This window comes from Dromaius novaehollandiae, chromosome 16, assembly GCF_036370855.1.
Source record: "Dromaius novaehollandiae isolate bDroNov1 chromosome 16, bDroNov1.hap1, whole genome shotgun sequence".
Taxonomy (NCBI): Eukaryota; Metazoa; Chordata; class Aves; order Casuariiformes; family Dromaiidae; genus Dromaius; species Dromaius novaehollandiae.
The window spans coordinates 5,586,911-5,601,166 of NC_088113.1; the positions used below are offsets into that span (position 1 = coordinate 5,586,911).

The 14,256-nt window shown below is 58.9% G+C and overlaps 1 protein-coding gene across 1 annotated transcript; it reads left to right on the forward strand.

Moving 5' to 3' along the window:
* Window positions 1-1,057: 1,057 nt before the first annotated feature.
* On the forward strand, window positions 1,058-11,015 carry TGIF2 (TGFB induced factor homeobox 2). Its single transcript, XM_064521371.1, has 3 exons — window positions 1,058-1,490; window positions 2,797-3,035; window positions 8,146-11,015. The coding sequence occupies exons 1-3, from the start codon at window positions 1,454-1,456 to the stop codon at window positions 8,734-8,736; spliced, it is 867 nt and encodes a 288-aa protein (XP_064377441.1). The 5' UTR covers window positions 1,058-1,453; the 3' UTR covers window positions 8,737-11,015.
* Window positions 11,016-14,256: the final 3,241 nt, after the last annotated feature.

Below are 14,256 nucleotides of genomic sequence, written 5' to 3' on the forward strand. Positions count from 1 at the left end.
GGATTGATGGGGGAGGCTCTGGCTCACGCCTGAACAAAACGGGTGCTCGCGCTCCGAGAAACAACCCCCGCCCCGGGCGACCCAGCAGCATGCGGCCAGCATCACCGGAGTGTAAACCAGAGCCCCTGGGAGGGGGATCCTGCAGGAACCGCATCCGGGATCGGCAGCGTCGCCACGTGTAACCCGGCCCTGCATTGCACGTGGTGCAGCAAAGCCTTCGGGAACCGCATCTGGGATCGGCAGCGTCACCACGTGCAAACAGAGCAATTTGGTCTCCAGAATGCAAGAGGTCCTCCTGGGTCTGCTGTTCCAGCAGAGGCCCAGGGAACCGGCGGCCAGCCTCCAAAGGCTTGGTCCAGCTTGCAGGGCCCCGGGAAAACACGGCCCTCATGGCTGGGCATGAGGCCGCCGCGCCGGTGCTGACCCCAGGACAGGGGCTTGCAGTGACGACCGGCAGGTGCAGGCCGGGAGGACGTGTGCTGGCCTCTGAGCAAGGGCCATGGCAAATGTCGCGTCTGGTGGTTTCCTGCTCAGCGTCCCTTGCTCCGCAATGCCTTCCATTTTTATGGGGTGCAGTGATTTGTCAAGAGTTTCTGCTTTCTCATTTTACGAGTTAAGAAGCCATAAAACCAAGCACAAGTTGTGCTCCGTTTGCTGCTCTCTAAACCCAGGCGCAGCTGGGGAACCCTGGAGCTGTCGCCCACGTCTGCCCGCAGAGGCCCCGTCCCTGGAGGCGAGGGCAGCCCTGGTGCCGCAGCGAGCGCCTCCCGTCCGCCCGCAGACGCCAGCAGCCTCCTCCGGTTTCAGTGCCGGGACGCGGCCTTCGCCGGGCCGAGGAGCTCGGCGCAGGTGCTCCCGCGCAGCGCTCGGCCGCCGCGGGCTCTCAGGGGCTCCGGCGGCCTCGTGGGCGCAGCCCGGGCGTCGGGGCGAGATGGCTCCCTTCCAGCGGCGCCCTAAGATGTCCGCGGCCCCGCGGCGGCGGCCGGGCCGGGCCGGGCGGCGGGGGGGGCGCGGGGCCGCCCCGGTGCGGGGCTGACGTCAGGCCGGGAGGCGGCGGGGCCGCCAGGTACCGGGCCGAGCCGCACAAAGGAGCGGCGCCGCCGCCGCGCGAGGGCCCGGGCAAAGTTTGCGGGAGCCGCGCGGGGCAGCGCGGCCGGCGGCGCCCGGCTCTTTTGTTCGGGCGCGGCGCTGCCCCGCTGCGGCGCCCCGCGCCTCGCCCGCCCCGCGGCGGGGCCGCGGCGGTGACAGCCGGGGGCGGGCGGGCGGGCCGGGGGCGGGGGGCCCGGCCCAAGTTCCTGCCTCCTTGGGAACAAAGGGAACTCTGTCTCGGCATCTGTCACCGCCGCGGCCCGCAAACTTTTCCGTGCGCCTCGGCCGCTCGCCGCCCGGCCCCGCCGCTGCGGGCAGGGCCCCGGCCCTCACCCGCGGCCCCGGAGCGGCGGCGGCGCCACCCATGCAAGGGCCGAGGCGGCGGCGGCGGCGGCCCGGCGGTAAGAGCGCAGCCGGAGCGGGCGAAAACATGGAGTCCCGGCCGGGCCGGGGGCGCGGCGGGCCGGGCCGGGCCGGGCCGGGCCGGGGGCGCGGCGGCTCCGGGGCCGCAGCTCGGCGCTGCCCGGCGGAGCGCGGCCGCCCGGCGCGGCGCGGCCCCCGGCGCGGCGGCGGAGCGCGGCTCCCCGCTCCCTTTGTGCGGGCCGGGAGCCGCCCCCCGGCCCGGGCGGCGAGAAAAGTTTCTGCAAGTCCTGGGTTGGTGTGTTTAGGGGGGTTTTTTGCCTTTCTTTTTTTTTTTTTTCCTCCCCTTCCCTTCCTTTTTTTGCTTTCGAGTTTCTTTTTGATTTTTTGGGGGCGGTTTGTTTTTTTTTTTTCGCTTTTGTGTTTTTTGTTTTGTTTTTGATTTTTCTTGGGGGGGGGGCGTCTTTTTTCTTCTTCTTCTCCTCGCTTTTTTCAAGCGGGGAGAAGGGTTTGCCATTTTCTCGAGTTGGTGCCTTGGCCTCCGCTTTGTGTCTGCGGAGGGGCAGGGGGAAGCCGCCCGCCCGCCCACCAGCCTGCCGAGTGGGGCGCTACCTGTTGCAGGGCGGACGGGAGGCGGAGGGGCTGCGGCTGCTCAGCAAGACCCTGCCCGTGCTGGACTGGCTCTGCCAGGGTCCCCACGCTGAGGCAGCCTGGGGAAGGGGCCCTCAGGGCCCCCCCTCTCTTGGCAGGGCTCCAGAGCTGTCTTTCAAATGACAGCAGTTATGAGAAGTTGCCTCTGCTGGTCCCCGTCATCCGCCTCAATGGCCCCTTGCACAGGCAGTAGAGAGCCTGCATGCTGCTGAGCGGCAACCGAGAACACCGTTTTGCGTGGATTTTTCTCTCCTCGATGGCTATGACTTTCCAGCTCAGGCCTCTCTCTTCTGCAGGGGTTTTTCCACCCAAATGCTTGATTATTTTTTTTTTTTTGCCTGCTGCGAGTAGCTCCTGTTCAACTCAAGTTGCGTGCGCTTCACTTCGGCCCATGAAGTCTCTGCAGACCTCCAGGGGCTCTGTTCAGGCGAACTAATGTGACGTGGGGTGGATCGTTGTCTCTACAAGTGCCTGTAGCTTCTCTTCTCCTGGGAGGGGGGGGTTGGCCTCTGGAGATGTTACCCTGTGAATGTGCCTGGATTATTCCTACCCCCGGTTAGGAGTGGGGCAGGCTGACCCCCCCCTCACGCCTTTGAGGTGGTGAGGGGCACTGTACTGCTATGTCCTTACCCCCGTTTCCCCACTCCCTAGCTGGGACACCACGTGATGTGTGCTGTTTGGTTTCCACCTTACTAGGCTTTAGCCAGGAAAGATCTGCAGGCAGCTCCACCATGTCGGATAGTGACCTCGGGGAGGACGACAGCGCCACATCTCTGGACCTGTCTCAGTCAAATAAGAGGAAAAGAAGGGGAAATCTGCCCAAGGAGTCCGTGAAGATCCTTCGGGACTGGCTGTACGAGCACCGCTTCAATGCCTACCCCTCCGAACAGGAGAAGCTCAGCCTCTCTGGACAGACCAGCCTCTCTGTGCTGCAGGTAAGAATCGGTCCCTGCAGCCCAGCCGCAACACACACACGTCCTGGCGCTGCCTGTGGGGTTAGGGTGACGGGCTGGGGCCACTCAGCAGGACACTGTGGCAGCGCTTGGGACAGGCCTCAGAGAACTTTTATGAAGATCCCGAAGGACTTGGCAGGCTCGAACTGTTGCTTCTGCTGGTCCTTGTGACCTGTTTGGCAGAAGGGAGGCAGGGAATGGCATGGAAGCAAAAATACCTTTACGTGGGCAGCCCCTTTTTGGAAGAGGTGTGTGTACCAGGGACCTGTTTTATGGCAGAGATGGAGCAGAGCTTTTTGGCTGGATGGAAGATGGAGTGACTCAGGCAGGGACAAACTAAGCTATACCCCGTGGTAAAAGCTGCTGTGGGTGAGGGCTTTCATGGGGCTTTCTAGCCAGTGCTGCTTTATCCTGTTTCCCCAGGCAGCCCCCAGCAAAGGGGCCAGTGCAGCCCCCTCTCCACTTGCCAGGTCAGAGCTTTGGAAAAACTCTGGACAGGAGAAAACTGCTCCAGGAGAGTGAGAGCCATCCAGGGCTGGGGGTGAGATGGGCTTTGACCTCAGGTGGACCACCAGCAGCACTCAGCAGCAGCTTGCCCACCTGTCTCCAGTAAATTGGCTGCATTAAGGGGAACACAACCCAGCTGCAGGGCTCCCATGTAGGAGGGCTGCCCTGCCATGCTGCTTGTTAGCACTGGTGGTCTCATTGTGGTGCTGAGTGCCTGTGCAAGGTGCCCAGCCTGGCTGGGGAGCCCTGGGTAATGGTGGAGGCCAAGAGTGCTTTTCCTTCAAGCCTTGGCCAGGCTGTGGCTGCGGTGTTGCCTGTCCTGCTGTGTCAGGGTGGTGAGGAGGACCTGACTCTACCGTGGAGGGCAGGATTGGGGCTGGCTCACCTGCAGCTGTGCATCGCTTTGAGCCGTGGGAAGGCCAGGAACCCCCAGGCAGGGGGGATCCTGCCTGCCCAGGGCCATGTGGCTCCTCTCCCAGTCTGCCGGGAGCAGAGAGCAACTGGGCTTTTGCTCTTTCTTCTGGTTCCTGGAGCAGTGCAGTGTAGGAAATGGCTCTTGTGTAGCGGGGAGCAGGCAACCGCCAGTGGATTTGTGGCTGAGCTCCTCTCCTTGGGGCTTCCTCTGCACCGTGCTTCTCCTTTCCCTGCTGCTCAGTGCAGCCCTGGCCTGCAATCCAAGCTGTGGCCCAGACACTGGTGTGTGGGCTGTGACAGTCTGTCTGGTTTCCCTCTCCCTGACCAGCAAGGCAAACTTTCTTTTTAATTTTTATTTATTTAGATGCTGGCTGCGTGACAGATTCATCTCTGGCCAGGCACTGGGGCACTGCTCTGAGGGAAGGTTGGTGGTCCTAGGATGGCTTGAGCTGGATCGCCTGGGTGGGACTGTGATGGCCTTGGGGCCCAGCAAAGCTGGATTGTCCTGGACTGTGGCCCTGTGCGGTGGGGAAGGTTGTTCATGGATGGCGCAGCGGGTGTCTGGTGTGCTGGGATTCTCGGCCACGTTGGGATTTACCTTGCTGGGCAGGACGCGTGCGTTGGCTCTGCAGGTGGGCTGCAGTCACGCCCGAGAGTTCATGGCAGTGATGTGCTGCAGTGAGACCTGGCAGGTGCCCAGCTCTCCTTGCCGTGAGCTCTTAGGCACCAAGTCACGCAGGAGCAAGGTGTCAGTGGGTGCCTGGCGCTGTGTTGAGGTTTGGTGGCCTTGCTCCGCACCAGCTGCTGGTGCGTGTGGGATACCCTTGCAGCCAGTGTGTGCTGTTGGCGTTCCTGCTGCCAAAACGCAGCCACCTCTGGGCTGAAACATGGCAGCCTTTGACAGTGGGGAGACGCTGCCCCATTGCAGTGTAGGGAGCAGTGAGAAGGTGCCGATCTCTTGCTTAGAGAGGCAGGAGAGTATAGGTGGGATTTCTTATACTGAGCGAGCTGTTTACCTTGTACAGCTGCCTGGTGAAGAGGTTGCACCTATGCCCTTCCCGGGAGGGGGAATCTCAGCCCTGCGGTGCTTCCCAGTCCCAGCAAGGGGCTATCACTGGTTTTCTCTGTAAGTCTAAGGTGACATCTACGGTAGCACAGAGACCTTGGAGCAGTGCTGGCCCTTGGGAAAGCGCTGCCTGCTCAGACACAGCTCAGCCAGGATGTGCTCCCCTGATCCTCTTGCTCCCTGCTGAGGAAGGACAGGCCTGTGAGTCCTCTCCTGGCTGAGGGATGGGTACCAGGCTGCGCACTGGGTGTGCGCGTGCAGCTGTGGGCATGGGCTGCTCGGGAGCTGGGCCTCGTGTCTGCTCCTGCCCGCTGCTCTGAGGCAGGGGTGGAAAATCTGGCTGCGGGGGTGGTATAACTTGGCATGAGACTGCTCGGTTGCCCTCTGTTTTAGGAGGAGAAACCTCTTGGGGTGGAGGTGTGGGACTTCCTACAGCATGGTTCCTCCCCTCCAGCTCCAGCAGCTGTTTCCCAGGTGGTGCCGCTGCAGATGTGCTTTTGCATCCCTTGGCGCTGGTCCTTCCAAAGGCAGGAGGAGGAGTGGGGCAGCTTTCTCTTGCTCCCCAGTTGTGTGTGGCCATCCACTGTGCTTTAACTGGGCCATCTTAAGTGTGCAGCCCAACTGGTACAAACAGGAGACAGCTGGGAAACCTCTGACTGGGGAAACAGGGGCTGGGATGGGAACTGAAGTGCCCGATCTGGAGTGACTGTAGGGTTTTCCTCCTCTCTCCGGGCTGAGGGCAGCCTGTGGGGAAGGTTTGATCCGGCAGTACCACTGTGCGGCTGATCCGACCCCTGCCAGTTGCCTAGGCTTGGCAGGAGCCTCTCGAGAGCAATGTTATATTGCAGCTGCTGACTGAGCAGGGGCCTATGGCTTCCACTTATTTATGTATCCCCCCTCCCCGGTCCAACTGTCGTTTGGAACTGGAGCCAGGGAGTACGAGCACGGCAGCCCTGGGTCTCCAGGGAAACCGGGAAGCCACGTATCTCCATTGCAAAAAGTTTGGAGATAAGAATGCTGTGCCTGCTCCCGGGAAGGCTGCCCAGACAAAAGCTTTGCAGCCTGTCAAGCTCCTGTAGCCAGGAGGCTCCTCTGCATATGCTCTTGTGCTTTTGAGAGAGGGGGCTATGCAGTGGGGCCCAGGCCTTTACCTCCCTGAGATTGCTGTGGGCCCTGCGGGATATGCTGCTCTCATGACGTTGGTGGGGACAGAGGCGGTCTAAAGTGATGGTTCACCATGTGCTGGTTGGTGGTGGGGCAGAGCAACGGCTATGTTAAAAAATAAGCCCTCTTGCCTTGGAGGAGAGCTGCCGAGGCAGATCCCAGCTCCCTGGTGTGAGTGATGCCACACGATGCCCTGGGTTTCACCTGGGTGTTTGCCTGTGTCCATCTCTTTGGTCACATTCTCCAAATGAAGTTAAATGCTGGAAAGAACAAGCATGGATGGGGGAATCCCGCAGGATTTTTGGAAGCTGCCCTTGAAGCTGCATAGAGTTGGTTGGGCTTTTTGTTCAGAGAGTCCAGTCGTCTGGTTGGCAATTTATAGCTGTTGATGGCCATGGGATTGCAAGATCACGTCAAGGGTGCTCAGCTAAGGCTTGTAAGAGAGCATGTTTGGAAGGGAAAAGGAGGTGACACTGGTGTATTTGAGGGTGTTAAATGCCAAATATTGTCCTAAAGACAAAAAAAAAAAGACAACTGAGATCTTGCTGTGATTGAAGCTGTGGTAAGTTCTCTCTCCCCAGGGGAAATACTTTACATGGTTGTTGATTTGGGAAAGGTCAGTCTTTTTTTTTTTTTTTTGCCTGATTTATTTTCTTCTAATTGTTTTCTAGGAAGAAGTCAGTTATTTTAATGTAACTTTTTAATATAAAGTCCCTGAAACAATACGTAGCAGAGACTGAATACATGGCAGCTGCATTTCAGAGGGGCTTCCAGAGGTGTAGCCACAGAGCTCTGCATCTTTGGTGTACAGATGTTTGGAAGTCCCTTTAAAAAGTTCACTATAGCTTTACTAGCTGGTAGGAGGCCTGGAAATGTGTTAACATACTTTTATAATCCCTGCCACCCAATTAGGGTGTGAGGGGCCACAGCTCTACGAGTTGACAGTTTGGGATTTAGGGTTTCCCATCCAGGCAGCTGCCTAGCAGTCAGTCTGCTCTTCGCAGCCTCAGTTCTCCCCTCCAGAGCTGGCTGCGTTTTGGCACCGGTACGTGTGGTCGGGGCACTGCTGATGTATGTCAGTGTGTGTTGTGCATGCTGACGTTCTCAGAGCAGGGACCTGGTCAACCAAAAGGAGGAAAACTCCCTCTGGACTCGGACCGGAGAGTTTCTGGAGTCCGTTGATGTCTGAGCTGGTTCTGTGCAAATCCCATCTCCTCCGGTCAGGGGGGCGTTGGGAGTACTGGGAGGATGCTGTGAGTTTTGCCCTGCTTTGGCTGCGCGCTGCAGGGCACTGTCAGAGTCTCCAGGGTTGTGGGGCCACGCTGGGGGGGTTGCTGTGCCCATCTTCTCCTGCGGCTTGGGCAGCCTCTGTCCAAGAGCTGCTGTGTCCCCATGGGCTTTGTGTAGCCTAGTTTGGGTTCGCAGAGCGGCTCAGCCCCTAAGCTGAGCTGGGCACCGTTTGTTCAGCGCACCGCAGGGTGAGGAGGTGCTGGCCACGCCGTGGATGGGCCAGCACTCGTCTGCCGCGTGCGCCGGGCAGCCGTCCCTCCCGGAGGAGAGCCGCAAGCTGCTGCTGCAGGGGGGCTGCGCGATGGCAGGGCTGTGGCAGGAGCGTGGCACCCTTTGGGTCTGCGTGCCAGCAACGGGTTGTGCCTTGAGGAAAGGGAAGCCCAGCCTGCCCGAGAGAAGGTGGCAGGCAGGAAGCAGCTGGCGCTGTGGTTTCCGTGAGCGGCCCGGGTAGCCCCAGCCGGGAGCAGCTCTGCCTCGCCGGAGCTCAGGGGAAGGAGGTACCACGGGGAAGGAGCTCTGGGCTCGCCCGCTCCTGCGAGGCCGCTGCTGGCTCGGCGCGTCGCTGCCGCAACCTGCTTTCGCAGCTCTCCGGCGTGTCCCGTGGCAGCGGCCCCCGGCCTGACCGCGCTGCGCTCCTCTCTTCCCTCCCAGATCTGCAACTGGTTCATCAACGCCAGGAGACGGCTGCTCCCCGACATGCTGCGCAAGGACGGGAAGGACCCCAACCAGTTCACCATCTCGCGCCGAGGGGGCAAAGCCGGCGACGTGGCCCTGCCGCGAGGGGCTGCCGCGGGCTCCGGCGTGCTGGTGGTACCTCCCGTGACGGCCGCGGCCGCAGGGGCCTCCAAGATGCTGTCGATGTCCGTGTGCCCGCAGGTACTGTGCCACCCCGCGCAGGCGCTGGGCAGCAACCTCACGGTGGTGAGCGCCCGCAGCCCCGACAGGGAGAAGCAGCCCGGCCCGCAGCGAGCGGAGCCGGACCCTCACCCCAAGCCGCAGCTGGGCGCCGCCGGCAGCACCATGGCCTTGCTGGCCCGGGCCGACGCAGCCAGCCCCACGAGCGGACTCTTCAACACGCCGCCCCCGACGCCCCCCGAGCTCTTCGGCGATGACTTCAGCAGCTTCCAGCTCCTGGTGGAGGTGGCGCTGCAGAAAGCGGCCGAGCTGGAGTCGCAGAGGCAGAGCGGGCAGCTGCCCCTTCCGCCGCAGACTGAGCCCCCGGGAGTCTCTGTCTCCAAATAACGCCCCCAGGCCGGTTCCCGCCGGGCTGCCCTGCCTCGGGGCCACCCGGCCCCTCCCGGCTGCGGGTCCCTCTCCTCCGGCCAGGCCGGGGGTTCCCCTGGCAGGGGCCTGCACCTCCCCAACCGGCGCATCTCAAAAGCGGACTTCTGCATCCCGAGGGGCTCCGGCATCTCCGTCGGCCCGGGGAGAGGGAGGATCGTCCTACCGTGTCATCCTTTGGGTGCCCACGTGCTCGGGAGATAGCCAGCTTCCCTCAGAGGCCCCTTCCACACCAGCCGCGGCGAGGACGGTGCCTCGGGAGGTGCCGGAGGGATGCAGCCACAGCAGTTTAGCCGTTGTGAAAGGACCTTTGCAGATAACTGACCTCTCATTGCCACAACTGTCCATTACTGTGTCAGGCTGTGGAGCCCCCTCGGAAAACCTGCTGACTTTCTTCGTTTTCTTTCCTCTAAACAAGGGTCCAGCCAAAACTGTTTCTTCAGGGCATGACAGAGAGAAACTTTTTTCTATTCCTAGTTCATGTCGTTGTTTTTTAAGGATTATGGATGAAAAGCTTTTCTCCCAAAGCTCTCTGATCTCCTCCTGGGTTTTTCCTACCTTCTTCCCCTTTTCTGTGAAGGGCCTTTTTGGTACCTCGTGCTGGCTGCGTTGCTTGGGGAAGGACAAAGATCAAATGAACTGGAAACCTGAAGTCTGTGGCATTTTCTCGCATGGAAAAAAGTGAGACCCTCCTCTTCTGTCTTAGGGTGTTACAGATGCTGCCAGTAGAAATCTCCATGGTGCTGTTTAGCAAGTTTGTTTTGAAACATTTTCCCTTTAATTGTGATTTACTATATAATTTTTTTTTTTTTTTTAAACAAGCATTTCCACAGCTTCCCTATGTTTCTCTTGAGGTCCTGCTGAAGATGTGCACGTTGTGTCCTGGAACAGAGCGCACCATGCAGAGCCTGGGAAACGCTGACCACGGGCAGCTGCAGGGTGGGGGGGATGCAAATCTGAGACTGTGAAATTTTTGTACCCAACTTTTTTTTTTTTTTTTTTTTTTTTTTATGTTTGGAAAGAGGCCTGTTCTGAGCAGGGGCAGTCTGGGTGTTTTGCAAGCGTGACGCTCGCAGCCTGCAGACGGCAGTCCCGGGAAGCAGAGTTGTCTTTAGCCAGGGCAGTGCTGATGAGCTGCCTGTGAAATACAGGATGCTTCAAGTCCTCACATCGCTTCCCTCTTGAGGGCTGTGTGCAGTTATGCCTGGCCGTGCTGGGGACCTCTAATGACAAGCTGGTGTCTGCTGGGTGCTGGACTGGTTTCCCCCCCCCCATGCCCCAGCCCTGCTTGCCCTGGCTGGGGGGGATTTGGGGACCCAGGGCAGTTCCCTGCTGGGCATTGCCCACCAGTGCCGGGGGCGAGTGGGAGCCAGGGCCCTAGGTGCTGCAGAGGTCCTGGGGCGGAGATATTGCTGTTTCACTGTAAAATGTAAGTTAAATAGCGATATGTACACACCTATATTATCTATCCCAAGAAACACTAATCCTAGGTTATTAGCCTGATTATTAAGTTGCATGAATAGAGATATTAATGTCCTCAGGACCTGATGCTCCCCTCGAGCACGGTGGCTGGAGCCAGCGGCACCAGGATGGAGCAAGGGGGCTGTGGGCTGAGCGGGCCTGGCAGGGAAAAGCACTGGTTGGAGAGTGTGTGCGTGTGTTTTCCCCCCCCCCCCCCCCCCCCCCCCCCCCGTTCTTGTTCTGAGGAAAGGCGACAGCAGAGGAGGCACAGGGGGAGACCAGAGTGAGTTCTCAGGCGCCGGCATGGGCCGTGGAAAGGTTTGATGGCGACGCGTCACGTTGGCTGAGCACCCCTGTGCAGCGCGGGGCACCACTGCTCCCCGGCTGGGAAGGATGCAGGAGGGCAGCGCTGCCCTGGGCTGATGGCCACAGTGCGTCCTCGTCTCCCACGGTGGCAGGACTATGGCCTTTGCCCTCTGCCTCCATTCTGGGGCAAACCCTGGAGCTGAGTAGCCCTTTCTTCCCACCATCCTCCAGTGCTGTCTCATCTGTGCGGGTGGGAACGGGATACTTTTCCCTCATCTCCCCTTTTCTGCCCCAGTCAAAGCAGAGCAGGACTGGGGAGGTCCTGTGCTGCACCAGGCACAGGAGCTGCCCTAGAGGACAGGATGGAAGGAGATGGGGTGGGGGGAAGTACCAGATCAAAACTTATGGAGCAGAAAACTACTGTAAATAACTTCTTGTTTGTTCTGTTGTCAAATAAAAGTTTTTCAGTTTTTCTTCTGTTTGTTTATTTTTAAATACAAGGCCTCAGCCCTGGGATGAACTGAGTCATTCTTGGGTGAATGGCTGGTGTCCTGCTCCTTTGTTGTTAATGCTGAGTGCTGAAGTGCTCCAGGCCTAGCTAGCAGCTCCTGCCAAAGCGGTTTAAAAGGGCTAAGGAGCATTTCTGTGTGAGGAGAAGGGGGCCAGCACTTGGCACTGGTCTGCATCTACTCCACCTTCCTTTGGCCTGCCAACCATTATATGTTCCCACCATGTTTGCCCTGGTCCCAGGCACTGGGAGCAGCATCTGTTGGCAGTGGAGGAGCAATGCATTTTCTCTCCCTCCTTGCCAGCGCTGGGGATGTGAGTTAGCATCACTGCCTGTCCCTCAGCCAAGAAGTTAAAATTTCCAGAGGTCTCTGCTGCACATGGAGGTTCCTGGGCTGGAAAAAGCACATGGTGTGAGGTGACCGGCTGTGCCAGCTTGAGCCCAGGGCAGAGCAGGCTGCAGCAGGCCCCAGTTCTCCATCAAGTCCTGAGCCCAGGTAGGCAGCAGGGAATGGGCAGCAGTTGCTGCAGCAGCTCCAGGGCCCTGGGCTTAGTCCTGCCCCAGCCCCAGGCTGGAGCATGCAATGGGACTGCAGCATCCCTCAGCCTGGATGGGCACAGGGGCTGTGCAAGGCTGCCTCAGCAGTACAGGGGACATGGGGGTACCTGCTGGGGTGCATGACCCCAAAGAGAGGCAGCTGGGGGGGGGGGGTAATGGCCCTGCAGGACCCCCTGGCTGTGCTGTAAGGGCCAGAGCCATGCCATCCCTTGAACAGCTGGCATGCAGCTGCAGCCAGCCTCACCACTCTGAGCAGCAGGGACATGGTGCTTGCACCTATCGCAGCACAAAACGCTGTTGCAGGGCCAGCGTTAGCACCATGGCAAGGCTGGGCCCTGAGCTTCTGCGCCTGCTCCAGTGCTCACCTGGGCACAGGGCTAGCAGCCAGCAGGCCTGCCCCCATTTCATCTGTTTGTTAGCATCTTCTCCCCCACCAACACCTTGTACCACAGTCCCCGCAGAGCCAAGCCCTGGCACACAGCTCCTGCCACACGAGGATGCATGGATCACCCAGCAAATGCGGGGCTTGGTGCTCTTCCCTCCGGCCCCGAGTTCTCCCTCTGTGTGCCCAGACCTGCACCTCTGTGCCAACACCACCCCCCCGGACAGGCTCTGGGCTCGGGCTTTCTGCAGCCCAAATGAGAACTAGCACATGTGCCAGAGCTCCAGCAGCCTTAAGGAACATTTGCAGAGCTGATTCTGCCCTCTCCCGGCCATCCCCTGGGGATCCTCACTTGGCTTTGCAAGCACAGGGCCTGGGGCAGGCTTTGGGCAGAGCCTCACCGAGGCCCCTGACAAAGGGGCTGGCAGCACCCCCATGCTGCCACCTGCCCCAAGAAGGGGCAATGGGAAACCAGGTCCCGACAGGGCTCTGAGACGGCTGATGGGGCAGCAGGTGCCTTCATGTCATCCTGCCTCATCAGCACTGCTTAAACCCAAATATAGGGATGTCTCCTCTCCCCCAGCTTCTGTCAAGGCCTTGGAGGAGTTTAGGCAGCCAGCAAGCTGAGCACGCATGCACAGTACCTTCAAAGCAGTGACCGCACATCTGCAGCGAGATCAGGAACACGATACCTGCCCAGTGATAGGCCATGAACATGATGGCTGAGAGCCACAGCAGAGATGGCACTAACCGTCACTTGCTCTCTCTTCTGCTTGGGCGGCAGCTGGGGCTCACGCTCCTCAGCGAGGAGGAGGTCCCAGGAAGCAGCAAAGTCCTGTTCCTGCTATCCCCATCCAGTTGTCTAGCACATGCTCACGTTTGCTTCTAGTTCAAAAAAGCCTCGTTAACACAGAGTTTTCATACTTTTCGTGACAGAGCCAACACTTCCCATAAAAAATACACACATGGGGGGGGGTATAAGGCTTAGGGAGACCCTCACAGCCAGACGCATCCCCCATTACCGATGTGAGCAGTGAGCACATGGTGTCATGCAGGCGCTCCGGCAAACTACACCCCTAGGCTGAGCCACTTTGTGAAAGAGAGAAACAAAGTTATGGGTCACAAGGGTCCTGGCCCCGCCCCCCCCCCCCCGAGGACCTGCTTGCCAGGGGTGGGATGAACAATTATCTTTCTCACACTCTGATTTCCTGTCATGCTCCTCTTACCTGCTGAATTGAATAATCCAGGGAGAATTTCCCCCACCACTTTTTTAGGCTCCTGTTGCAAAGAGGCCTGCTCAGCACAAGCTTGGTTTCATGCCAGTCCCAATTTTTGGTGCTGCGTAGGATACTTGGATGGGGCAGAGGGTGCTGAGATGGTGTTAAGGGGCTCCCAGAGACAGTCCAGCAGAACATGCTACTCCCAGGAACATCTACATCACAGGGCAGACAGTTGTTTCCAAACAAGTTACATTAAAAACACAGCCAAGACAAAAGCAGCTCTTATTTGAAAGCAATAGTTGGGGAAACTCATACCAACTGCAGCAGTCAGGCCTGGAAATAAACCCAATATAAAGACAAGATGTAGCATAACCGGTCTTTGGGCCCAAACAGCCAGGTGCTTCTCCCTGGCTCTTTCCCAGCACCCAGGTCAGGGAATGGAGGTGCAGGCTCAGCTCTCAACTGCGTTGGCCGCTGCTGCTCAGTGTCAGCTGAGCTGGAGCACTTCACCAGGGACAACTCACCCCAAGCCATGCTTGCTTACAGCAAAGGCTCCTGGCTACACCATCCACCATACCCACATCTAACTGAGCACAAATCCTAGCTCTCAAAAATCACAGGAGCTTGGTCTGGGACCCTCGTTCCAGACCTTGAAGCACCAGCTTCTATTTGGAGCTTGGTACAAACTCCCCCCTACAGGGCTCCTGGGCAGCTCCCAGTACAAACTGAAGGAGGTAGGCAGGCACCAGAAAGACTGTTTTCCTTTGAGTGATATTTCCATTAGCAAAAGACATCGGCTTAAACACAAGGCTTCATTTCCCCAAGGCTTCCTGAGGAATTAAATTGACATTTACAGAGTGCTGGGGGGAGGGCATCTGAGAAAAGGACTCCTCAGATGCTGAGTTTCTTTAGCCAGGAATGTGAGGTTCAACAGCATAACTGCACTATCAGAAAAGCTCAGTTTGAGATTAAAAATTCCAAATTGTCTTAATTGGGGATAAACCTCTATTAAGTAGCTTCAAGGAGGGGTTTTTTAGACTGAAGAG

Excerpts from the sequence above, each read along its gene's own strand:
- TGIF2 (XM_064521371.1), top strand. The coding sequence starts at position 1,454 with ATGCAAGGGCCGAGGCGGCGGCGGCGGCGGCCCGGCG. Across the intron at positions 1,491-2,796 it reads GCGGCGGCGGCGGCCCGGCG|GCTTTAGCCAGGAAAGATCT; the intron begins GTAAGAGCGCAG and ends CCACCTTACTAG. Across the intron at positions 3,036-8,145 it reads CCAGCCTCTCTGTGCTGCAG|ATCTGCAACTGGTTCATCAA; the intron begins GTAAGAATCGGT and ends CTTCCCTCCCAG.